General features: G+C 42.8%; 1 protein-coding gene and 1 long non-coding RNA gene across 2 annotated transcripts in view; one reads left to right on the top strand and one right to left on the bottom strand.

The window, feature by feature from the left end:
* Positions 1–11010: 11010 nt before the first annotated feature.
* Positions 11011–26543, bottom strand: LOC311583760. The gene is made up of 3 exons (XR_014774658.1): positions 26456–26543; positions 19164–19248; positions 11011–11120 (listed from the first exon to the last, which is right to left on the bottom strand). It is a non-coding gene; the product is annotated as an uncharacterized lncRNA (long non-coding RNA).
* The window catches only part of ABCD3 (ATP binding cassette subfamily D member 3), a 63469-nt gene continuing 58011 nt past the window's right edge, over positions 21207–26664 (top strand). The window contains exon 1 of the mRNA XM_084757600.1: positions 21207–21323. Within this exon, the coding sequence (XP_084613726.1) occupies positions 21292–21323 (32 nt within the window). The 5' untranslated portion in view covers positions 21207–21291. The remainder of the gene's footprint in view (positions 21324–26664) is intronic.

Here is a 26664-nt window from a genome sequence, read left to right as displayed (position 1 = left end):
GTGTGTGTGTGTGTGTGTGTAGGCTATAGATAGGCTTCTTGAGAAGCCTGAGGATTTTCTTTATGCTAGCATCATTTACTTATAGTTATAGATTTTTTTTTTTTAGCAGGGTGGGAGAGAAGGGAAGTTGCTTTTGTCACTGTAATTTATGATAATAGAAAAAGCAGCTAATGCGCCATGTGGTCTTCATTTTAGTGGAAGAGGTGTCCTCTGTGTCCCTCTAAGGTACATTGTCTGATGTCACTTTCTCTAATCACACACAATTCATTCACTGTAACTTAAAAAAAAAAAAATCCTTGACTTTTCAGATCCCTGTCTCATTATTATGCCAAGGCAGTTTTGACATCTTCATTGTATTTACAGTAGGATGTTAGCACACACATGCTACAAAGACACATGCTAGCATGTTAGGGTCCAGGAAGCACTGTCAAAACATTCAACTCTGAGTTGTGATGCAGCCCTCCCAAATCAATAAACTATATGCCATCAGCTTTATGTTTCCTTGTGGAGGGTCTCTATAAAGGCCATGGCCAACAAAGTGTTGATCCCTGTGAGGCAGGAATGAAATCTGGTTCAACACGACTCAATGGCTAGTGTTGGCTCAAACATCCAGAGTCTGTTTATATAATGAGAAAAAAAATTTAAAAACCCAGGCAGTTTATTTTAGACATATTTAAGTACAGCACAATTTTGGGGAAAAAAAAGGTTCCTGGTAAGAAATGATCTCAAGCCCATGTGCATAGTAAAGCTTAAAGAGTGACTGCATTGAAACCCTTGCAAAGCACATGTGACCTCTTCCATAAGATTGGTTCTATAAGCTTAAAGGCCCAGGGGAGGCTCTGGTGTGGTCTTGGATCATACAGATACTATAGAGGCCACCAAGCTGTGCAGCATATGTGACATCTCCCCTAGAGATGGGTTCTGCTGACTGAGAAACAATGCTCAAAATAAAGATCTTGGGTGGAAGAGTCTGGGATAAACATATAGTCTGGGAGATTCGGGTGTGGCCATCTCCTACAGATAGCTCAGCTCACCGGGCTATTAACTACACCGATTCCCAGCCTTCTGGGCAGAAAACAAGTGTGCATCTCTTCTGTTAAAAAGACAGCCTTGCACGACTAACACTCCTGGCTTCCCTAGTACTTAGCTGTGAGCACAGGGACCTTGTGCCCTCTACTCCTCTTCCTCCTGTCACCATCTTTGATCCAATACATCAGTATACTCACCCTGATCTCTGAAATGCATAGTACCACATTCTGCAGTGCCTTTGGCCCTACGTCGCCCCCCTCCCCCCAGACTATTTTCCTTTGGTGCAATGTTGAGATCTTATCAAGCTTGTCAGGTTGGAGTCAATCTAATCTTGAAGATAAGCAAGGCTTTGAGAGGAGCTGACATCAGTTGTAACCTGTGAGATAGCGCCAGTCAAGCTGAGGTCTAGAAAGTTAGTATTTGAGTATAAAAGAAGACAGCTTCTTAACAGAGAAAAATTAGCGTACACAAGCAAGCTAAGTATTCTGTAAGAGTGGGTGACAAACAGGAAGATTATCCCTTGGGTACCCTAGCATCCATGCTGGTCACATTTTAGTCATACCTAAGACAGTCTGAAATCAGGATACAACTCAAACCAGTTCAGGAGACCCTAAGCAAACAGGGGAACAGGAATCACTTTTTAGATTTAGCTCAGTGAGAAAACAAACAACCCTTGGAAACTCTCCACACTGAAATTAGAGCTGGCCATCTTTTTCCTGGTCACTCTCAGAAGCACTCCCTTGAGAAAATGTCCTTACATACGATAGTGCCCAATCCTAAAGCAGTGTTGGATGCCTATGTGTGCAAGCAGGTGAGGGAGATAAGTCAACTTCAGAACCCCATGTCCTTGGTGACTTAGCGGATGTCGATCTTATTTTAAATCTAGCTAAAGGAAGAAAAGCATCGTGTGTATTTTAGTTAAAAAAACATTTAAGACTAAGGAATTTGCTGAATTTGCCTTCAAACATTCTTTCCAGACATTTAGTTGTACTACAACCAACTTAAGATGAGCTGTTGAGCCAGGCGGTGGTGGCACATGCCTTTAACCCCAGCACTTGGGAGGCAGAGGCAGGGGCATTGCTGTGAGTTCGAGGCCAGCCTGGTCTACAAAGTGAGCCCAGGACAGCCAAGGCTGCACAGAGAAACCCTGTCTAGGAAAAAAAAAAAAAAAAAGAGCTGTCTGGGCTTATTGTATGTTGTTGCCTGCGCCCTGTCCTGACTACCTTCAGTAATGGATTGTTTGGTACCTGAGAGTACAAGCTGAAATAAATTCTTTCCTTGCCCAACCTGCTTATTGCTATGGTGTTTATCACAGCATCAGGAAGCAAACTATAACAGACTCCACCCCCTTCGGGTGTGTGCAAATCTACACTCACTCTTGAAGAGCAATCTGGCTGTTTGTCACCCTCCAAATGAAAAAAATGAATGGAAACATCTAGTCATCATTAGTAAACTTTTATTCAGGGGGGATTCTGGTTCTCCTCGAGCAGGATAAAGCAGATGTTTGTTCTGGCAAATTTTGAATGGGATTCTGCTCCCATCTCTTTTGCTCAAATGTTCCCACCCCCATGGCTTAAGTTTTGACCCCTCTATCAAAGCTTTAACAGAGCACAAAGAGCTTCATGGTGTGTGCATTAGGTCGACACTGAAATGCCGTAGTGTGTGCAATCAGGCTCTGTGCTTCGTCACATTTTCATCTGTACCTATAGGATTTAAGAATGCCTTTAAAAGCCATGATGCACAGGGATGGGGAGATGGCTCAGGTGGTAAAGTACTCACCTAACAAGCTGAAGGACCTGGATTTATATCCTCATCACCCCCATGGCACGCAGTGGCACAAGGCATAACTCAAATACTAGGGAAGCAGAAACAGACAGGTCCCCAAGGCTGACTAGCCAGCCAGCCAAAGCCCAGGTTCAGTGAGAGATCTTGTCTCAGAAAATAAGGGTGGATAGCAACTGTGGAAGTCTCCTGATGTTGGTCTCTGGCCTCCACATGCACGTACATACATGTGCACATGCACCCACAGGGACATGTGCACATACAGGAACTAGTGCGCATGCGCGTGCATACACACACACACACACACACACACACACACACACACACACACACACACCACTTTCTGAGCTGGACATTCAATGCTTTACATTTGTCCTTCTCTTTCTATTTGCCCTCCAGTGTTATTTATTAGACATGGTTGTTCTAGGTCATGTGACTTCACACTTAACATCATTGCCATAGTCACTAAATGCCATGACCATCTTCCAGAATGCTTCATCTGCATTCCATCTCACATTCACAAGTGGTCTCAGGCCCAGTCTTCCACCTCACGAGAAAGCTGTCCCTGTGATCTTTCTTTTTCCTGCAGCTGATCCACTCCCTTTTAAATTGCTGTGTTAGTCAGGCGCCTTGGAGGAAAGAGATGGAACCCAAAGGGTTAATTAAGGGTAAGTTTAATCAAAGTATGATTTACGTTAATGCAACAGGATAAAGAGAAACCCTCCAAAGATCGTAGAGTACCGTGGAGCCAGTGCAGAAGGAAGGTATTGCCGTTTCCAAGCAGGGAAGAAGTACACAGAAGAGAGCCAGTTCAAACCGGTACAAGAGAGAGTGTTAGGGGAAGACTTCCTGGAGGGGAATGTGGCCTTGGATCTAGGAATTGGTAACCTGTCACTAAACTGAGGTGTAACCACGATAGTCTGTCCATCAGCCCTTCTCTGTACTTCAAGTCTCGTTGTCAGTGTGTCTCATTGGCCAGGTCCAACTGGAAAGCCAGTTATCACCGGTGAAAAAGGTCAAGCTATGGACATGGAGAAGAGCGGGAAAAGATGGAGGATGGATGGATGGGGAAAGGCATATGAGGACTATACAGCCTCACCAGTCCTTCTTTGTTCCACACTGGCTAAAACCTCATTTCTCTTAAATGACGTATACACACAAAACTCACTAGGAACTTCTAAACCTCCTGTCTTTGCACAGACTTCAGCCCTGATCAGCATGTGCTAGCCTAGCTTGAGAGGGAGGTAGGAGTTAGCCCCGGAGAAAGGAGCAGTGCAAAACTAGGTGATGTGGCGGTTAGACAGCCTGTTAGGCCGGTGTTGAGGACTCACATGCTATCTGGTACTTGGACAGAAGGTCAGCTAGACCGGCCTTTTGCTGCCGTGACTACTTAGGCAGGAAGCCCCATGCTCCTGAGCTCCTTTGCAGGCAAAAAAGAGTTGTGTGTCTCTGAAATACTGACCTGAGACCTGAAGGGCAGTGTTAAGGGGAGAAGAAAAGGACATGTGTGTGTGTGTGTGTGTGTGTGTGTGTGTGTGTGTGTGTGTGTGTGTGTGTGTGTGTCCTTGTGGAACTTAGGTAGGTGTGGGGAAAGAGAAGCCAGATGAATTATTCAAGTGATTTACTCAGTACTACACACTATGTATTACTAAGTACAAAACGTGCCATAGACAAGGATGGGCAATAGTGAACTTGTAACAGGAGACCCTAGTGTTTTAGACAGTTGGAGGAGACAAACTTATCTCTGGATCTTTCGTCGGTAGGTGTGAGAGTCACCAGGCCTTGCGGGTACCACTCCTTCAGGGAAAGAGTTCTGGCGGACCTTATTAAGGAAGAGTCGGCCAGGTACCAGACCAGGTGGGGCAGGAGAGAGCCAATTAAAAGGCTGGCATTAGAGTAGCCAGGATCTGTTTCTGCGGGCGTGCGTGGCTGCCTGTGGTGGCACCATCTCCACTTTATCTGTTGGTTGCTAGGATTTACGTGTGCGCTTGTGTGACAATGACAGACTGAGACAGAAAGAGAAAGAGCATGTTTTGTTTTTGAATCCACTACTTTTGTTTTTGTTTTTGTTTTCTGTTTTGTGCCAAATTGATTCTGGCTCTATTCAAGAGGCTTTTCATGAACATTTTCCCTGCACTTTAGGCAGCACATGGCGGACAATCACTAGCGGTGTGCAAGAAGTTTTTAACTCCCTTGTTGTGTGGGTTTGTCAAAATCAAAAAGGCACTATAAAATCTAGTGACGTCTGACGCCCCATCAGGGAAAGCTGAGCGTGCGGCTGGCAGTTTACATTCAGGGTGCTGTCTCATTACCTCCCACAAGCTGACTCAGACTTTCAGGAAGTGGGATGAAAACGCCGGAGCGATCGACCTGAAGAGCCACAATCTTTTAGAAAAGGGACCAGTGCTCTTTTGAGGGTCACTGCAAAGCCCTAGCTGCCTGGCACATGGGCAAAACCAGTTGCAGGGAGTCAGATCTGGGCTGGATTCTGGTTTTAAGGGAATTAAGCAGATTTCTACGGTCGGTGTTGAAGAGGACATAAAAATGGACTGAGGATTTCCCCACACCAAACCAGGCATTTTGTTCCAAGGCCATGCATGTCCTGCCCATTGAGCCAGCTCTGGTGACAGTCTGTGGATAACATATGTCCCTCCCTCCATAAGACAATGAAGTGCTCTGTGCACCAACAAGATGGCTCACAAAAATAAAAGCAAAAGGATGTGATTTTGTAAAACACGATCAAAATATTATTTCAAACTGTTCAGTCCCCCAGGAGTATAGCCGTGGAAAATCACACATTTTCCTTGGCATCTTCACTTTCTTTGCCTGGTCTGCTTTGGCAGCCCTGTTGCCTGCAGGATTACCCAAGCCCTTGCCAACATCAACTCCCCCCCCCTCCTTTTGCCCTTTGGGTACTTGCTCTCCCTTCTCTGCAGGGCTTTTTATAGGCTTGTGGGGGTGGGGGGAGCTTCGTTGCTTTGCAGATCTTCTCTGTGGTTTGTTCTCCTTGGCTTTTCTGCCTTTAGAGTGCCCTTCAGCCTTTCTTCTGGGCATGGCAGCAGGCACTCAGTGTAGGTCCTTGATTTTTTTCCTCCCCTCCCCCCATTTTTTTGGTTCCAACGTTTAAGCCTGGAATCCAGTCTTAGCCAGTAAGAGCAGATCTCAGGAAGGAAGCCTGTTGGTTCATGTTCAGTAATGGTGAGGCAAAGGCTGCAGGGTCACTGTGAGTCGAGGCCAGCCCCTCGAGATACTTAGCGTTTCTAGGTTGGCTCGTGTTAACAGAATGAGACTCTGTGTCAAAACAGCACACGGACCCGAAGTGCTCCCGGCCCCAGCTAATCTTGCTTCTGCTGTCTATGCCTACCTTTTCCTTGTTGGTTCTTGAGGCTGCTCAGTTTTTAACACTGCTAACTAATGGTCCATTAACTAAAAACTGAGGACACAAACTCTGAGGTCACTCTATTTAGTCAGGGTTCTTTACAGAACTGACAGAATGAATCTCTGTGTCTGTGTCTGTCTGTCTGTCTGTCTGTCTGTCTGTCTCTCTCTCTCTCTCTCTCCACACACACACACACACACACACACACACACACACACACACTATACACACAGGTTTTGTTTGTTTGTTTGTTTGTTTGTTTTTGAGACAGGGTTTCTCTAGGTAGCCTTGGCTGTCCTGGGACTCGCTTTATAAACCAGGCTAGGCTTGATCCACCTGCCTCTGCCTCCCCAAGTGCTGGGATTACAGACACGTGCCACTGTGCCCAGGAATAATATGTGTACATACACATATTTTAAGGGTAGCTATTAGACTGGTTTACAGGATGGAGTCTAGGCAGTCCAATAACAGCTGTCTCACGGTGGGGAGACGGAGAATCCGCAGTCGCTCAGTCTAAGAGGCTGGTGTCTGAGCAGTCCCAACCTAGCATTGGAGGACTGACGATTCCCAGGGAGCTGCAGACCGTCAGTCTTGGTTAGAATCCCAAGAAGTAGATGCTAATATCTGTGAAGGAAGGCGTCAGCAGCAGGATAGATGTACTTTCTTATGACAGCGAGGGCAAGCCGGCACAAAGCGAAGCTTCCTTCCTTGGCGGCAGTGTTCTTTCATCTGGGCTGCTGCAGAAGGTGTGGCAGCTACAGCAAATCTGATGAAGAATCTCCCTCAGCCGTGTCCAGAAGTTCATGTTTTAGTTAACTGCAGGTATAGTCAAGTTGACCACCGGAATTACCCTCCGCAGTCACCTAAGCCTAGGTTCCATTCCTACAGTCGCTAATTATGACCTGTGTGTGATTTTGGGTCAATTCCCAGATGTTTCACGTTCCCAGTTATAAAACGAAGGATGATAATGGGACCTGCCACTTTTAGGCTTTTGTGATGACAAAGTGAGATGCACCAATATAAATGGAAGGTCTGAGGATTATCCACTTTCCCCTTTCACACTGTGCACCTGAGCAGAAAATCTCATTTAGAATTTACCACTCATCATACACTGTGACTCGGAGTAGTGACTCTCGGGATCTGCCCACTCACGGCTGCCTCACAGCTACACCATCCGCCCTCATACCCTGACTGTGGTGATCAGCAAGGATCAGCCATCAACTCTCATCCACCCACGAACCCCAGCAGTCTCGCAGCCTCTTCCTCACTCCCTTCCTCACCTGCTAGAAATAGTTCCTAATAGGAATTTGATTTTTTTGTGGATTTTTTTTTTTGTATTTTTGGAAAAAAAACTTACATGAATTCCTTGAAACTTTAAATTTACATGAATATACCACTACACATTTCTGCCTCCGGAAGAAAGATACACAAAGATAACAACCTGCTTTTTGATGATGATGATGATGATGATGATGATGATGATGATGATGATGTTTCCCCAGCTTAGAACAACATGTGTTTTGTGGGTCTTCCAGAGATATAAAAAGCAACGTAATTGACAAAATAGCAACTTCTATCTCACACGATTTGCAAGTTACTTTCACAGGTTCTGTTGATAGACCCAGGATGGCAGCACAAGGCTGATGTTCAACAAAAAGGTGTGTGTGTCGGGGCGGGGCAGCACAACGGTCTCTATTTCTGTTTCAATTTTTGGGGTTTATTTGGGCTAGCTTTGTTTTGTTTTGTTTTGGTTTTGGTTGGTTGTTTTTCTTAGTTTCTGGATCCAAAAATAAGGCTCTTGGCTAGACATAATATTTTATTGGGACAGTGAAAGCATTTTATTTTAGGTTCTTCTTATTATCTTGAGTCAGGGTCTTACTGTGTAGCTCTGGCTGGCATGGAACTTGTTATGTAAACCAGGTTGGTCTCAGACTATTTGCCTCTGCCTCCCAAGTGCTGGAACTGCTTACTGAAAGCATTTTGACACAATGTCTTTCTAACTTGATTTTGAAATGATTTTTAGATATGCAGACAGGTTATAAGGACACCACGGCAAATTCTTACATCCTCTCACCCGGCTTCTCCCGACGTTAACTGTACCAGGTGTGCGGCATTGGCACAGGACTGTTAACTAAACCACACGCAATTTAAAATTTCCAATTTCTTCACTTGCATTTTTGTTTTGAGTCCAGGACTTAGCAGGATACTCTATTTACTGCATCTGGTCATGGTGATGACATAGTCTCCAATCTGCAACTATTTCTCAGGTCTACTTGTCTTTTCATCAACACGGTTGAAAAGCATTCATCAGATGTTTTATAGAAAATATCTGTGTTTAAGCGATAGTTTCTTGTGATTTATCTGGAGTTGAGGGATTTTCAGAGTATCAGAGAGGGGAAGAACTCCTTTTGTTGTACAGTGTCAGTGACACATGATAATGATAGGTAGCCATCAAGTTATTACTGAAAATGCCAATCTTGACCAGTTGGTTAAAGTGAGGTCTGCAAGATTCCTCAACAGTAAAATGGCTACACTTTCTTCTTTTTCATACTTTGTATTCATTAGAAATGAGTTACTAAGTTAACATTCAAGGTCTGGTTTGTGTTTTAGACATGAAAGCACCACACAAAAAGGCCTAATGTTGAATACTTGGTCCCCAGGTAATGGTGTCCTTTGGAGGTGATTGCATTATAAGGGTGGCAATTTCATTGGTGGGTTGATCCATTGATGAACTCACAGCTGAATGGACCCTGGATTGGAGGGCTTCATCAGAGGCAGTGAGTCACCAGGTATGTACCCCTGAAGGATTCAGTTTTGTCCCTGGACCCTGTCTCTTTTGCCAGTTCTTTGCTTTCCATGAAATGAGCAACTTTCCCACCATGCCCTTCAGCCATGATGCTTCTTCCTTGGAGAAACATAGATTGCAACCTTTAAAACTGTGAGCCAAAATAAACCTTGTGTCGTGTATTGCTGCTTGAAAGTATTCTCTCACAGTGGCAAAAATGTGATGAACACAAACTGTTTTACCTCCTCATGGGAGGGTATCAAAGACTGTGTGGACCCGTGTTAAAATAAACAAAACTTTTAATAGAGACTTGGAGGCGATTTATGCCACTATTCTAGTCCTTGATAAAGTTTGGCTCAGTAATTTTAGCATTTATTAAGTGGTGTCTGTGGGGGTGGCTGTTGGCCACCAGGCCACCAAGGCAAGAAGAGCAAAAGGTGAGGTGCCGAGCTTGGAAGACCACAAGCACAATGAAGCACGAAGGAGATTGAACACTACAGGGAGCTAGTTCAACATTATTCAGGGAGAAGAAAGACTATATAGTCCTTGGGGAGTGGGTGGGTGGGTTAACACCAGGATAGATGTTAACTGGTTGAAATTAGGCACTTCAAAGATGCTTGATTTGCATTAGGCAGCATGCTCCTATCATATGAATGGGAGCATAGTACCTAATTTTTCTATAGGCACAGGGAGGGGAGAGCTAGTAGGGAGCTGCGTCAAGGGCCATATATCAAGTGTGGTTAGGGGCATCTGTGTCTAAAGACACTCTCCAGATGAGCAGGCAGAGAGTAGGAGGCCTTGCTGGAGAGAGGGAGTCCAACACCTAACACCAAACTCAGAATGGCTATCTGGATTGGGAGGATTATAACCTCAAACTGCAGGGTCCTTCCAACACTTGTCCTTAATAATTGCTAGTATGTTCAAACATTGGTTTTTCTATTGCCCTAGTTAATTTTATATTTATCAATTGATGCTTTTTAATATTTATGTGACAAAGAATTTTCCTTTGTTTCTATTTATCTGTTCAATCATGATAGCATGACTTATGTGTATGTCTATAACAATATGGATTGATGAATATTTATTTTATCCTCTGTGTTTAATCCAATACTAAGCTTGCTAATTTTGTTCCAGGCTTGGCTAATAAAGGCACTTTTAATTTCTGTATTATCTAACCAGTTATCAACCAACCCCATATGCGTTCATAATGATACCTTTGACACAGTTCTAGCCCTACAAGGCTTTTTCTACCTTCTTGCTGACTGATAACTTATTTTCCCTGACAATGAGAAGCCTGACTTCTATGGCTGACATTTTTTATTGGTCCAGTCCTAGCACACTTGTAAAGACATATGGATATTTAATTACTAACTGTATTCATGTGTGAATCACAAGTAGAATACAAATATTTTATATAGTTTTTGGTTTTTTTTTTGTCTTTAACCATACAATTGGGGGTGGCAGGGGAAGCAAAACCAAAACACTATTTTCCAAAATTACTCCTAAGGTTTTCTCTCACCCTATGAAGTTGTCTGTACTTTTAAGATTCATTTGTACGGCCTACATTCGATCCTGAGAGTTGAGAGTTTCAACAGCCTGATTCTTTTTTTCTTTAATTTATCTATGGTAAACTTTACTGCTTGTGATAAAGCAATCAATACATTATTATCAAAGATGTGACCCTTCTTTTCACCGCTGTAGCACCAAACAGAGCAGTGCCAGCTTCCTAAAGTCCCTAGTCATCTTGGCCACTGTTTCATTGCTGACACCGCGAGACACCATGGCAACTCTTACAAGAGAAAGCATTTAACTGGGGCTGGCTTATAATTTCAGAGGTTTAGTCCCTTATCATCATTGCAGGGAGCATTGTAGGCTTTTAACTTTTTCAAGTCTACTTTATTTGGGGTTCTTTAATGCTTATAACTCACTTCCCACCCACGTACCTAGATAGGAGAGAAAAGAGGTTCTCTAATGGGAACAGGAGAAGTTTGGAGTAATTCCACCCCTTGTAGTCAGGATTTCAACAGACCTGTTAAACAACAAACCAGCAACTCAGCACAGATGATTGCAACCACAGCAGCTGGAATCTGGAGCAGCATCTGGAACCCAGAACCTGGTCTCTGGAGCGTTTCTCTCTAGGAGTGTCTCAAGTAGAGCGACAACCAGTCAAACAAGAGGAATGATGCCAAGACCAAAAAGCCAAAACCACTTGTTTTGGGGCTCATACATATATATCCTCTTAGAGTCCATACTGGGATGTTTATCAGTTGGCAAAAACCATGCCCCACAAGAGGCGGTTCCTCTTCTAGTGGACAAACACCAGGTGTCCTCTCACAAGTCTGTTTCCAGCAGACAAACACTGCACACACTTACACAAGTCTGTTTCACATCCCACACTTGGGATCAAAACAAAAACATGTTGACAGCCACTACAGAGCATGGTGACATGAAGGCAGACATGGTGTGGGAGAAGAAGCTAAGGGTTCTACATTGAACACTGGAAAGCCCAGAGCTCATCCATAGTGACACACTTCCTCAAAAAAAGCCACATATTCTCCAACAAGGCCATGCCCTGGTAACTAAACATTCAAATATATGAGCCTATGGGGACAACTGTTCGTTACACAACCACACTAGTGTAGCTCCTTTGTAGTGAACCTCCTCTCTTAAGCCCAAAACTTATGAGAACAATTTTTAGCCATAAAAGGCATTAGGAACCAACTTGTCTAACATGCTTATATTTTATAATTTTCTTTTTTAACTGCATAAAAGAAATGCATTTTGTTTGTTTAATGGTAGAGAAATATATGGTATGTAAAACAAATCTTTCTAGGTGGTACTTGTATATGAATATGTGAGAGATGCTCTGCTTTAATGCCCACTGCTGAGTTCCTGTGCCCACACCTTGGACTTCTCAATCCACAATTTTTATTTTTTCATAGCCAAAGAGTCTAAGATTGATTCTGGGAAGGGACCACTACTTAGTTTTTTCTGCCACTCCTGGTCCTGTTCAGAGCCAAAAAAATAAGGTCATATAATCACCATGACAAAACTGGAGGTGGAACATGATTCTTTCCCCTTTGACGAGGCGAGGCCTGCACTCAGATCAGTCTGCAGAGCAACTACGGGTGAGCTGCTAAGTGCCGTATGGCAACCTCAGCTGCTGTAGCTACAGAAGGTGAGCACTAATGTGTCTCAGTCCAGATGGCTTTATGTCGCATGTGATACCACAAAAAGCTCTTTAAAGCCAGTGAGCGAGCAAGCACATAAACAAAGCAAAAACAATCCCTATAACCTGTACAAATAAACAAATGAAAACCCTTTCCAATCAGGCTGCAGTAGAAATTTAGCAGGGGTTGACAAGGATCTTAGCAGCCAGAAGGCCACAGCAGAGATCTTATAGAACTCGTAGTTTTACAAAGATTTTAAACACTGGCAAGAAAACAGCATTCTAGAACCGTAAAAGAAACAGGAGGGGCTGGAGAGAGAACTCAGAGGCAGAGTACGGGCTGCTGTTACAGCAGAGGTTCAGGATTCTAGGTGCCGCCCTCTTCTGGCCTCTCAGGGCACTGCATACACATGGTGCACTTACACACAAGCAAAACATTTATACATACAAAAGTAAATATTTAAAAAAAAAGAATCAGTAAGATGCATGTCCTTGAAAGTGCAGGTCTTAAGACTGGACAAAGGAAAAAACTCCTGATTTGCCTGATAATTGTAATAACAAGAGATGGCTCTGGGAGACTGAGCAACAGTGGCATTCTGCCTTTCGAGGTGGAACAATCACAGGATTAGGCAGGGTCCCAGCCAGGGCCTGCCAGTTTCCAGCTTCCCAGCATCTAGAGGAAGGCCTACTGCTGTCTGTCAAGCTGGTTTATGGAGATGGCCAAGGGTACTTGAAATGTAGCACAGATGATTTTTTAAGAAGATGATTGTGAGCCACCATGAGGGTCCTGGGAACTGAACCTGGGTCTTCTAAACCACCACAAGATCTGTTGATTTCTAGGGCATCTCTTGAGCCCCTCCAACACCGGCTTTAAACACACACTACCATTATGCAACTTTGTTTCTCTGAGTTAATCCTTTTATTGTTTGAGTGAAACAACTACTTTCTGTACTGTCAAGGAGCCATACTTGAATGGAAAGGAACTTGCTAACATGTACAGTCACAACCCTGATTCCCAGCATGGGCTGTCCCAGGCAACACACCCAGCACACAGTGGTGCCCAAACAGGCTCCAGTTTGAGGGAGACCTGCCATTCCTTATGTGTAAAGTAACACCTCCCCCCTCCCCCACCCCTCCCACCCGCTACCCCATTGCAGGCATCTTTTTAGATTAGAAAGTTTTTGACATTAACTATACATCCCAGGGGGCATTCTTAACTATTCTAAAGGCTATGTGAGGGACATTTGAGATAGATTGCATTTCTTCTCATGTTTTTTTTAAGATAATCATTTCTCTTCCATAGTTTTAAGAACTCTGGGCATTTCACAGAGCATGGCCATATCAGCAAATGGTCTTACCAGATCTCATGGGTATTTAAGTGGATTCAATTTGTTATGTATTTTTATTTACTCTAAGCCTTTTCATCTTAGAAAACATGAGCAGTGAGCTAGAGATACAGTTTCCTGGTAGAGCACTTGCCTAGTGTGCTTGAGACCCTGGTTTCAATCCCCAGTATTAGATAGATAGATTAATTAGCTGTGAATATAAATAATTAATAAAAGAATGGCTCGGTGTGTGTGTGTGTGTGTGTGTGTGTGTGTGTGTGTGTGTGTATAAAGGAAGCATAGTCAAGTCGTTTACTCATTCATTACCTATGTAGAGTTAGAGTTTACATACCCTAAAAGACATAGACCTTGGGTGCTCAATTTGATGACTTTGGGTATTATAAGAACCCCCCCCCCCAAAGATAATATAAAACATTTCCATCACTCCAGAAAGTCCTGTCATGCCATTTCTCAAGAGGATTTTACTCATTTCCCAAAGAAGCCACTTTTTGACTTACATAATGCACTCATTTTGTGAGAATTTGTCTGTCATTGTATAGATGAACCACGAAGTACCCACTGTCTTGCTAATGGACCCTCAGGATGTTTCTCCTTTTAGGCTGTATTAAGTAAAACTGTTGTGATGGCTATTCTTGGCTGTCAGCCTGATGGGATCTGGGATTAATTAAGAGGTACACCTTAACTGGATGAGTCTGTGATGGTTTTCTTGGAAGGACTGACTGAGGGGGAAGACCCACCTTCAGAGTCTGCAGCGCCTTCCAGGGTAATACAGATCCAAAGAGGTCAGTTGGAAAAGCAATACTGCTCCCCCCCCCCACTTTGAGATGGTATTAGAGAGTGATTGGTTGCCACCAAGGTGTGTGTGCCACTACTACCACATCCCTAGGGTTGTTGTGCCAGGCTTGTCATCATTCATGCGGTTGGTTCATAGGCATCATAGCTAGGACTGCTGCTTGATTCTCTCCTTTGGAAGCTTGCATGGCTCCTTCTGATACCATGAATGCTAGTCCTTGGGGAGGGAGAATTCAGCTCACTTCCAGCTCAGGGGTCTCTGGGTCCTGGTTCTGAAGGGCATGACATCATCAGTAATAGGGATTTACCTTTTACCTCTGGGGTGGGTGCGGGCAGACCAAAGGCAATACTTCCTGCTTTTGCTTCTTGTTGGTAAGTTTATCTACTCTGTTGCTGCTGCTGCTGCTGCTGCTGCTGCTACTACTACTACTACCATTTGCTGGCATTGGAATTAAGTTCCTTAAGCTGTCCAGTATAGACTGATGATCAGTAGCTCTCTGGGCATTCTATAGGCCTTTGGTGCCAGCTAGGGCTGCTGAGGCACCCAGCCTCCTGGGTGAGTAGCTATTGAGTTCTAAGCCTCTCCAGTGTGTAGACTGCTACTGTTGGATTTTCCAGCCCATACTGTGTGAGCCAGTTTAATAAATTCAGTGGGTTCTATTCCTATAGAGAATGCTGATTCCTATAGCTGCCAGGGACATTTGTAAATAACTCTTTAAATTCTATCTCTCTTTCTCTCTTTTTCCTTTTAACAAAGTCTTTCTATTTTGAAATTATTTATGATTTACCGAAGGTTGCAAAAACTAAAACACACATATACTGGTTAAATGATAGTATTGCTTTGTCATTTGTGTGTATGTCTTCTTTTTATATATGTGTTCCCTGAGCTATTTCAAGACCTTTACTCTTAAATTGTGGCCCCTTTATACATGGAGAGTTCGGTATATATTTAATTAGGGTATGACTATCCTATAATACAATTAATTACCAATTGTAGTAAATGTAATATTGATATAATACTCTGATCTACCAGTACTATTTCAATTTTGTTAGTTATTGACTCAATATGTTCCTATGCCCATTTCAAGTCAAACTCCAGTATAGATTCTATTACTTTTAACTGTCACCTCTCTTTAGTTTCCCTTAATCTGAGACATTTCCGTAGCTTTTCTCTGTCTTTTATGATGCTGGCAGTTTTGATAAATACAGCATCTGCTTCTTGTTTAACAGTGTGCTCCACATTTGGTGTAGTAAATAAGAAAATTGGGCTAATAATATTTTATTATTAAAAGCCTATAATTATTCCAGTGGTATTATTTAACCCACTATCAAATCAATAAAAGACACAGACACCTGGCAGATTTTAGACAAGCCTTAATTTACCTGGGGCTGGGCAGATATTCACCCCCTAATCTACCTTTATCTTCCAGCCCCCATCCCATGCCATTTGCTCTAATAATTTCTATCTGAGCTACTTCCCTTCCATAATCCATAAATACTTGAGTATGCTTCTCATCTGGGCTGCTTTCCTCCACCCACGCTGATCTGGTGGGTGAGGTGCTTCTCTCCATGTTAACCGGTAGCGGCTCTGCTTCCTTCTTTCTCCTCTACCTGTCTCTCCTTACCTTGATCTTTCCATCACCAAAGCCCGAGAACCTTAGCTCCGCCCCTCACTTCAGCTTGGCCCAGGTATAGGCCTTTTATTGGTCAAACAAGGCAAGTTACACAGCAAGACCTGGAGCAAGCAATTATCAAAGTACTATACCATGCCGAAGCACTTATTTTAAGTTACTTTGATCTTTTCTCACAGATATATTCTCATTATGTTTTCTAGCCTGGAACCCTGCATAGGAGCCGCCATGTCCTTGGTGTAATGCGTTTAAAGGCTTGAGACAACTAGCTACTCTGCATCGGTGCTGTTAATTTGCGCCATATCTGAATACATATTGCCCATTTTCCTTTATTTTTCCCCCCAGCCACAGCAACAGTGTTTGAGAGTAATGTTAATAAGTCCTTGAATTTTTGCGATGCTGTGGGTACAAAATGAACTGCTGTATAGTTGACTTCATTTTCATATAGTTTACCATTCTTTGTCATGAGTGAAGTTGAAAATCTTTCAACATGTGTAAAAAACATTTTAATATCTTTTTTTGTGGGGGGGTAAATTGTTCTTGTCATTTGACAATTTTTTTTTCTGTAGGATTTTTTTTGGGTCTTTTTACTTAAGTTTAAAGTTCTTTTAAAATTAGGGGTGTTAGGCTTTTTTCGAGTCAGGGTCTCTCTGTGTAGCTTTGGCTATCCTGGACTTGCTTTGTAGACCAGGCTGGCCTTGAACTCACATCGACCCGCCTACCTCTGCCTCCCCAGTGCTGGGATTAAAGGCATGCGCCACCATGCTGGGCTGGGGTGTTAGGCTTTTATCTATAATGTAGTAATGAGTGGATTTCCTTTTCTTTTCAAATGGTTACTTAGTTGCCTCAACATAAGTAAATAAACTATGAAGAGGCAGTTATCTTTGCTTAAATTATGAGATATGCATACTATCTTTGCATACATTAAATATGCATGTGCACCTTATTTCACTTCTAGTCTATCTTAGGCTCTTAGACTGTCTTTTCTTATACCAGCTACAAAGCTCTTCACTATGTTTTGCTATCAGAAGTAGGTCCTTCCTTTGTAAGTGTTCTTGAATGTTCTTTTTCTTTATCACTTATAAGATCAGCTTTTCTCATCTACATAAAAAAAGCTCGTTGAATGTGTGTGTGTGTGTGTGTGTGTGTGTGTGTGTGTGTGTGTGTGTGTAATTGAGTCAGAGTCTCATGTAGCCCAAGCTGATGTCAAACTAACCAGGTAGTGAAGGAACAGCCTTGAACTCCTGACCCTCTTGCTTGGAACTTCTCAAGTTCTGAGATTCAAGGTATGTGTCACCACATCCAGCAGGTCACTGGATTTCTTCTAAAAAATTGCTTTGACTTTATAAATCAATATTGGAAGAACTAATGTGTGGATGATACTGAAACATCCTGGCTAGGGGCTAAGAACATCTTGCTATTTGTTAAGTCTCCTTTTGTGTCTTTCAGGAAGATTTTATAATTTTTTTCAGATAGATTTTGAATATTTGTTGTCAGGTTTTGAAAAAAATTGTTATTAAAAATGGAGCTTTATCATCTGTTACATTTTAAAACTTGTTATTTGTATATAAAATATCTTTTTTGGACATTCATTTTATATTCTACTACTTTTCATAAATCTTTTATTATTTCAGGTAATGTTATGGTGGATTTTTTAGGACAGAAGTTAGCAAATGTTTTACATAAAGGGTTTATTTTGTCAACCTTTTCCAGACAAACAAAATCAAGAAAGTATAAATCTGTAAATATACATATGTTTCTTTTTACCTCATTTCACCTTTTGGTGACATTTAGGGAATATTTACCGTGTGTCAAGCTCTCTTACAAACACTTTACAAATATTAACTTATTCAGTCCCCAAGATGCAAGCAGATGAACACATTTGAAAGAGTAGGAGACTAAAGCATGCTAATAAGGAAAGCCAACGAGAGGTGATGGCCTCAGCCTAGAAAGAACCCCAGCCTTGGCAAGGAGATGGGCTACAGTCTAACTCAGGGAAGATTATAGAAAGGTTTTCAGCAGAACACGTGTGATCTGATGCATGCTTTGAGAATTTCCATCTTCTCCCATTGTAAGATTTAGACAGCAGAGACCCGAGAGAAGGACCTTGCAGCCATGGCTAGTCACATGATCAAAGATATAAACGAGTATGGACTATTTGGAGCATGGGTCTGTTTGGAACAGAGAGGACCCAGGGAGAGGCAGTGTAGGAAGGCTGGCCAAGTGAGGTCAGTGGGCTGGAAAAGATGTGAAATCCAGGATAACGCTGGCAAACAGCGTTAGGGGAAGGAGGAAATTAGTATTTTGAGAATTAATATAAAAATCAGGTTGCAATAAAGAGTAGTTATTTTTCCATGACTCTAACTGTATTCTTATTTGACTGTTACTTATCTCACATATTTCTGAGTGGTTTTTTTTGTTTGTTTGTTTGCTTGTTTTTTTGCATGCATGTTTTTAATGTGCAGTACATTGATGTAGTGTCAATAGAGTCCAGCAGAGGGCATCAGATCCCTTGGAACTGGAGTTACAGATGGTGCCAAGAACAGAATCCTGGTCCTCTGTATAAGCAGCAAGCACTTTAACCCACTAAGCAAGCTCTCCAGTCACCTCACATATTTTTATGCCTTCAATGATCCTTTTTGTGTCTTTTGAAACAACTGCTTATGCGACAATTCCTCTCAATATTTTCTAATATATTATATAGGAATACACTGAGTGTCTACCCTGGGGCAAGATATTATCAAAGCACTAATGGTACTTGCTTCTACTTATATGGCTTTCTATGTGCTAACCACTGCTCAACTGTCATACAAACTCAAGCATTTAATCCCCATAACAACCCTTCAAAGTAGGCACTATTTTACTGATGAGAAAACAAACACAGTGACATCTCTTGCCTAATATTATCCTGTCCATAAAAGTAATATGTAGCTAGGCTGAAAACAAAAGAAATCTAGGTCAATGATTGCTCCTGACAGCTGTTTCATATCCAGTTCATCTGTGTCCCTAATGAAATAGCAAATTCCTGCTGCTCAGCCAAATCTGGCCTCACCTCCTGTGTGTATGTAGCCTTTAAGGAAAGAATCACTTTGACCTTCTCCCTCCCTCCCTCCCTCCCTCCCTCCCTCCCTTCCTTCCTCCCTCCCTTCCTCCCTATCTTCCTCCCTCCTCTTTTTTCCTCCCTTCCCCTCCTCAAATCCTACCTACAGGAACTAGCTACGTATGTAGCCAAGCATGACTTTGAACTTACTTTTGTTGTGTAGCAACCTTGAACTCTTGATATTCCTGCCTCCAACTCCTGGATGCACCAACGCGTTCAGCTTTGGATGCGATGACTGGAAAACAGTGTTTCATCATGCATGAGACCATATTGAAATCAAGCTCTTATAGTAATCAAGTTCTGGTGTAACACAGCCTGTTCATGTACCTTATTACCCGTGTTTGCGTTCATTGTTCGCTGACAGAGCCGAGAAGCTGTAGCAGAGGTTCTTTGGCCCAAACAGCCTAACATATTAACTATTTGTTCTGTTATAGGAAAACAAAACAAGACAACAACAAAAACAAAAACAACCAAAACTGCATCCCTTTCCCTGAGGAATTTGAAGGAAGCAGAAGATGAGTAAGTAAGTTCGTATGGTACGGAACTACAGCTGCTTTGTAGAGGAATCAGGTGGGTGTCTATCTTGATTTGAGGATAGCAAAAGACAGAGAAGACACACAAAAGCTGAAGACAGACAAATAGCACTGGGACGCAACAGGAGATTACATCAAATGTTGTAGAGAATGCAATGTTGGCAGAGCGTGGACTACTGAGTGAAAAGCCCCCATGGCTGGAGGAAAAGAGGAAGTCAAGGGCCAGATTAGACACACATTTGTGAGTGCTGGAGGGGTTGCTGGGTGGTTAAGACGTTTGTATTTTTGCCCCCTTCCTATTGGGTTTTGTTTTGAGATGAAAGTCACACTGTGCTGCCTAGGCTGGCCAGATTCCTGGGCCCAAGCTACTCTCCTGCCTCAGCTTACCAAATAGCATGGGCACGAGCCACCTTACTTAGCTGTAGTTCTTTGTCCTTTTAAAAATCTGTGTGTGTATGTGTGTCCACGTGTATGAGAACATTTGCTTGCTGTGGCATGCCTGTAGAGAGGACAATTTTGAGTATTGGGTCTTGCCTTCTTATCTAGTTTGAGGCAGGATATATATATATATATATATATATATACATATATATATGTATATATATATATATGATTTTGCCTATTGCTGCCTCCCGAAGTAGGAGTGCGAGGATTATAGAAACGCTACTGTGCCCTGCTTTACATGGGTTTCGGATCTAAGCTCAGGCTCTGACACATGTATAGCAAGCACTTGACCCACCGAGCCATCTCCCAGGCCTTGTAATTTATTCTTAATGTGATGGGAAGTAGCCGAAGGATTTCAGATGCCAGACTGACACAATCAGGTTCTGTGTATTATAGAAAAGTACCACATCCAGGGAACTTAAGGCTAGGGCAAATCAAGATAAAAGAATTTCTTCCTGAATCAGAATGTAGCAAGACCCTGACCGTGGCTGCTACGATGCTCATCCTCTGGTGTTCCTTACCCCCTTCACCTGCTGAGGACTTCTGTCTTTTCTCCCTAAAGACAGGAACCACTAATAGGTCTTGAACACATTTTATAACCTAGACAAGGCAGGTAGGTAGTTCAGTATGAGTTAATGTATATACACATTTCATTATAGGACACTATATGTTTCTTATCACAAAATGTATCATTACTATAACATGTAGTTATACTGGTGAAATTCTGGTTTTATAGTTTTAAAAAATTAAAAACTGGAGCTGGGCGGTAGTGGCGCACGCCTTTAATCCCAGCATTCAGGAGGCAGAGGCAGGTGGATCGTTGTGAGTTTGAGGCCAGCCTGGTCTACAAAGCAAGTCCATGGCAGCTACACAGAGAAACCCTTTCTTTCTTTCTTTCTTTCTTTCTTTCTTTTTTTTTGAGAAACCCTTTCTTGAAAAACAAAAAAGAAACAAAAAATTAAAAAAATGAAAATAATAAAGTCTTTTGGACTTTGTATAAATTTTACTTTAAAACTACCTGGCATCATTTTCTTTCTTCTAGGCTGAGGATGTAGTGTGGTGCTTGCCTAACATCCAGAAATGTTTGATTGTCAGCACAACATAACTGAGCATGGTGTGCAAGCCTGTAATTCCGGTCCTTAGAAGCAGGAGAACCAGAGGTTCCAGGTCACCCCCCCAGCTACACAGAGAAGTAAAGGCCAGCTTGGAATAAATGAGTCTCTGTCTTCCATTATGCAATTGTTTTCATTCTGGTGAGAAGGGATGGAGAACGTGGGTGTCGGATAGTGGGCCCATGACTTATGAAGACCGTGGAGCAGGATTTCAATCTGAGGTGGGTACTGTGCAACATTCTGTTTCTAGGAAGGAGACCTGACATAGCTCAGTGCAGAATCCAGTCATAGGTGGGCTCACTGCAGCAATCCAGGTCCTCAAAAGAGAATATTGAATTGAACAACCAGTCAAGCTGAGCACTGTTGAGGTTTTTAAGGAGTGTTGGGTTGAGGCTGTTGAGTTGCTGGAGGGAACGTTAAGGCTAACACTTTGCTCTGTACCTGAGTTCAAAAATGGAAGGAACTGAACATTCAAGTGTGGGTGTAGCGAAGTGAAATTAATGCAAAGATTCCAGTAAACATCTGGCACCATAAACTGGTTTTTTTGCACGTCCCTAACTTGGATTAGTTTTTCCCTTTTGCAGATTCATATATAAATGTGATTATATACCCAACATAGCTTTTATTACATTTTCCTTTTGATTGTCATCTTTGTTCGAATTGTTAATCTCAAGAGGGCAGGGCAGTTTCATTTACTTGTAGGTGTGCCCTCAACGCATGACTCACAAGATAACTTCTTGAGATATCAATGACACATTTTCTTCTTCCTTTTCTCCTCGTTGGAGAACAGGCTCTACACACCATTGCCTTCATTGGTGGAGGGCTTCACGACTCTGGTGAAAACTTGAATTGAAATTGAGGTGTGAGATGATTCAAAGGATCCTACCAGAAACTGGAAAAGAGAGTGCATCTTGTAGGGATGCACCGAGTCAGACATAGGGATGCTAGTGTAGAGAGCGTCTGGTAACCTAAGGCAGAAAGGATAACACATTCCAGGGACGAAGCGACTGGAGTGTCAACTATCTCCTGGAGTGGGAGGTTTGGAAAGGCAGCCAGAACTTCTCTTTCAACCGGCTTCATGTGGATGTAGAGAATCCTGGAGCTTATCCTGGTGATGAGAAAACAGTAAGAGGCGTGCTCATTTGCATCTCATTATCCTTCATAACAAGTATGCACCACTTCCACACCTTTGACTTTGGGCAAATATTATTCTCTCAGACAGCCAGGGGATATCACAGTCAATTAAAGTTTTCTTCCTACGAATTAATAGTACTGCCTATTCTCTATCTAAATTAAACACACAGACTCCTTCTCTTGCTATTCGCTTGGATGCTGCTTTGGCTCAGTTCTCATTACCTTTTACCTAGATATTTCATGCGCGCGCATCGTGCGTGGGGTGTGTGTGTACACTGGTCTCTCAGCTTGGTAGTTCCTCCTTTAGTCTCGCTTCATGCTCCATAAGAATGTTCTACCCTAAATCAAAGATGAGGCATTCACCTCCCTCCAAACTTATTCGTGGTGAACATAATACCTATCCTTGCATGCAGAATGTATCACATCTTGTTAACTTGGCACTTTATGCCTTCCACAAGTTAATACTAAATACTTCTGTCTTTCCTCTCATTTCACACCTCTCCTCTAACCTGAGCCTTATCCATCTTCCTCAATCTGATTTATTTTTGTTTCTGTAGTTTTGATCCCACTATTTCTTCTAAATCTCCTATGGTTCCCCCCCCCTTTTTTTTTCTTTTTAAGGATTGACCCAAATCAATCAGTTGTAAAAAGATCACACTCCAAATTTAGTGCCTTAACACAGTAAACATGTACTATTTCCACAGCCTCTGTGAGTCAGGAGTTTGGGAGCATCTTAATTGAGTTGTATGGTGGGAATCATCGTGAGGTGGAAGCTTCCTGAAGTTTTCACTGCAGAGAGAGGTCTGTTTGTGAGGAGACTGTCAGGCTGGTCCTAGCTTCTCTTAGGGTCATCCAGAGAATTCTCCACGGCAGCTGGCTCCCTTTATAGAAAGCAGTCCAGGAGCCGTGCATGGTGGCACACTCCTATAATCCCAGCACCTGGGAGGCAGAGGCAGGTAGATCATTGTAAGTTCGAGGCCAGCCCGGTCTACAAAGTGAGTCCAGGACAGCCAGGAGTACGTGAGAAATTCTGACTTGAAACAAACAAACAAACAACAACTACAAAACATAAAACAAACAAACAAAAAAGAAAGCAGTCCAGGAGATCAAGGCAAAAGTCGTACTATTAGGATCTCAGTCGAGAGTCATACACGATCAGGTTACTCTGTGTTCCAGCTCTGAAGTAAAGGAGAGGCCAGAGACTAGGACATCAGGAGGCAAAGTTGAGAACAATCGAGAGAAGCAGCTATCGCATTTTTCCTTCTTCCTTGATTCTCCAACTCCATATGTCCCCTACCTCCCCTGTTCTAAGCAGCTCAGATGCTTTAAACGTCAGATCTCCTGGAGACTGCTTAACAAGATCCTGTGTTCTCTTTCTTATATTTGCTTGTTATGATGAAATGTCAATCTGAAAAATTGCGTATCCAATAACAGCGCTGAGGAATTACTTTCCCTTGTATAATCGCAAGCTTTGTTGTTCTGAGGTTGTATCACTAAGAGCAGTAGACCCCCTTCTTCTTGGAGGATTCAAATGCCTTGAGTTTGACTGAGAGAAGTAGTCTTGTGCTGGACAGTTTTACGTCAGTTTGACACGAGCTAGAGTCATCTGAGGGACGCTCCGTTAGCAAAATGCCTCCATAAAATCCATAAGAGCAGGTCTCTAAGGCATTTTTTAAATTAGTGATTGATGGGGGAGGGCCCAGCCCATTGTGATTGGTGCCAACGCTGGGCTGCCGGTCCTGGATTCTACAAGAAAGCAGGCTGAGCAAGCCATGAGCAAGCAAGCCAGTAAGCAGCACTCCTCCACGGCCTCTGTATCAGGTGCCTGTCCTGTGTGAGTTCCTGTCCTGGCTTCCATCAATGATGGGCTACAATGTGAAAGTGTAAGGCAATTAGACTCTTTCCTCTCTTGACTTGCTTGTTGCTCGTGGTGTTTCAACACTGCAATAGGAACTCAAACTAAGACAGGCCTCAGTTTAGAGATATGGGGTTTATAGATACAGTACTCTGCACTGAGTTAAGATCTGTGCTTCCAGAGAATTAGAACTTGGGGTCTACTTACCAACTCAGGTTTAATATTGGAAGTAGATTTGATTTTCTTTGAGTCTCTCAAGCACTACTTCATGTAGAGTTAAACCTCTCCTCTAAGTGTAGACCATGGTCTTTCTGCTGTGTGGTGTCTGGGTGTCTTTTTTTGCATCAGCTCGGGAAAGCTTTGTTGGACTAACCCTCGGTGTCTTTTATCAGTCAAGCATATCAACAACCAGAAGACAGTGTAGCCTGTACAATTTCCCTGCCTTCTTTGTTTCCTCTTCCTGCCCCTTAGAATCTTCCATGCTTCTTGAGCAAGAGTATTTTGTAGAATATCTTGCCAGTGGATTATTTTTATCTTTGTTTTTTTTTTCCCCTGAACGTTTTGAAATCTATTTCCTCATAGTTGTTTTCAATCAGTTTTAGAAACATCTTTTTTCATTATTTTAAACTCATTCTCTCCTCAGGTTCCCAACACTTTAACACTATACTGTCCCCCTTTGGAATTAAAGTTTTGTTGTTGTTGTTGTTGTTGTTGTTGTTTTTCAGTACAGAGACATGTTACATTTATTAATAAGCTTCAAGCATCACAACTGGCAGATAGTGATCTAGTCTAAGTTAGTCTATGTTACGTCTAAGTTAGTCTAGCTACTTCCCAGCCATGTGCTCAATGCTACTTGCCATCTAGCCGTTTCATCTCTTGTCCTAATGTCCACTCCTCATGGCCTAGGGACCTCTCTTCCTTCTGCTCTTCCTTCCCCACCTCCCCATCTCTGCCCGCACCCTCCCCCCCCCCAGGACTGGGAACGGAAGTCCCGCCTACTGTCTCCTCTGCCCAGTCACAGGCTCTTCAGTCTTTATTAACCAATCAGAGATAACTGGGGAGTAATTTTTTACACAACACTGAGACAGGAGATTCCTAAGTAGCAACGACAATATCAGAATCTGTTAGCATTTAGCTCACTGCAGTTCATCAATAGCAATTAACAATCGAATATACGGACGCACTCTTTAATACAATGTGAACAAAGGTCACCTCTATACCCCCAACTCCCCTCACACCCGCATCTGCTAGTAGACTACTTTGGACTTAGGATGTAGCTTTGAAATCATTGTATTTGTCAAGCCTTAACTAAAAGTGAAAGAAAAAAAATTCTAATATTTCTTATTGGTATTCTCATAGCACTTAGTTCATTTTTTCTAACTTGACACTTAACTCATCTGTACTTTCCTTCATGTTTTTCTTCTGTACAAGCCTCTGGAGAATAAGGGATTGATTGTTCATACTTGTATTCTCTGTGCCAGGCATGCCTAATTACCTAAATGATTCCCAGGGTACTGGGAAATACACGAACGGCATACGGAGGATTTGGTAGAGGCTCTACTTTTGTGTAACAGATTTCTGACTGATTACTGAGCACCTGTACACAGCACACGCGCCACTGTGGCTGCTCTTTGTCGTTCTTTAGACAACTACGCATTCACACAGAGACAACCCGTAGGGCACCACTGTTTCATTGGTTACTTTAACCGTAGGCAACTTTAAAACGTGTTTGTATTGGGTGAGGTTTTTATAAGCTTCCTTTCTGACTGACACTTGCTTCTCTCCAGTTTCCTCAACTGAAAACAGCCATTCATTAAGTTATTGTGCACGCGGAAGACTAAATGTTAGGGGTAACAATTTCTGCATGATAGGGGTGGGCCAGGAGAAGAATGCTGTAATCTGTAAAGCCCGGCTGCTTCTGGGAGGAAGGCCAGCATTAAAACAACGCACGATTGTTATTTCTGAATGTCCCTTTGCAAAGTACAGCGTTTCTCAAACTTTCTTTACCAGACTTAACATAAAGAAGTACTTTTTTTTTTAATCGCCATTCCTGGTACACATCTACAAAAGAATAATTTTTCTTACAAAACTCCATTTTGTCACGCACTGAGCTTTTTCCTACTACACTATCCGTATTTAAAAACCAATCGAGTGATGTACTCGATTTCCCAAGCCAGTTTTACAGAACCCTAGAGATCACAGTCCACGGCGGCTTAGAATAAGATCGTGGATCTGTAGTCTTTCTTTCCAGGTCTCTTTTCCTACTGTAAATTGCAAATGAGGACCGTGCCTCCAGCCTTGCTAGTGCTCACTGCTGGGGCCGTTCCCCTCTTTCCCCGGCTTCTTTAAGAGGGTGGTACTAACCCATCCAGGGGATGGCGGAGGGGCAGGGCCCACTGAGTCCACGGCGCAGGCCTGGCCCGCTCTTCCAGTTCTTGTGAAAGCTAGGGTGTGTGCACGCGGAGCTCGCCAGAACAGGGGGTATCCCAGGGCCATCACTGAGGAGAACCCGCGGCGTGGACGCCGCGTTCCCTGGGAGTCCACGGGGGTCCGCGCGTGCGCAGAGCTTTCCC

The sequence above is a fragment of the Acomys minous genome (assembly GCF_964271855.1).
Source record: "Acomys minous genome assembly, chromosome: 14".
Lineage (NCBI taxonomy): Eukaryota > Metazoa > Chordata > Mammalia > Rodentia > Muridae > Acomys > Acomys minous.
The sequence above is the reverse complement of the archived record's forward strand: the minus strand, read 5'-3'. Positions and strand labels throughout refer to the sequence as shown.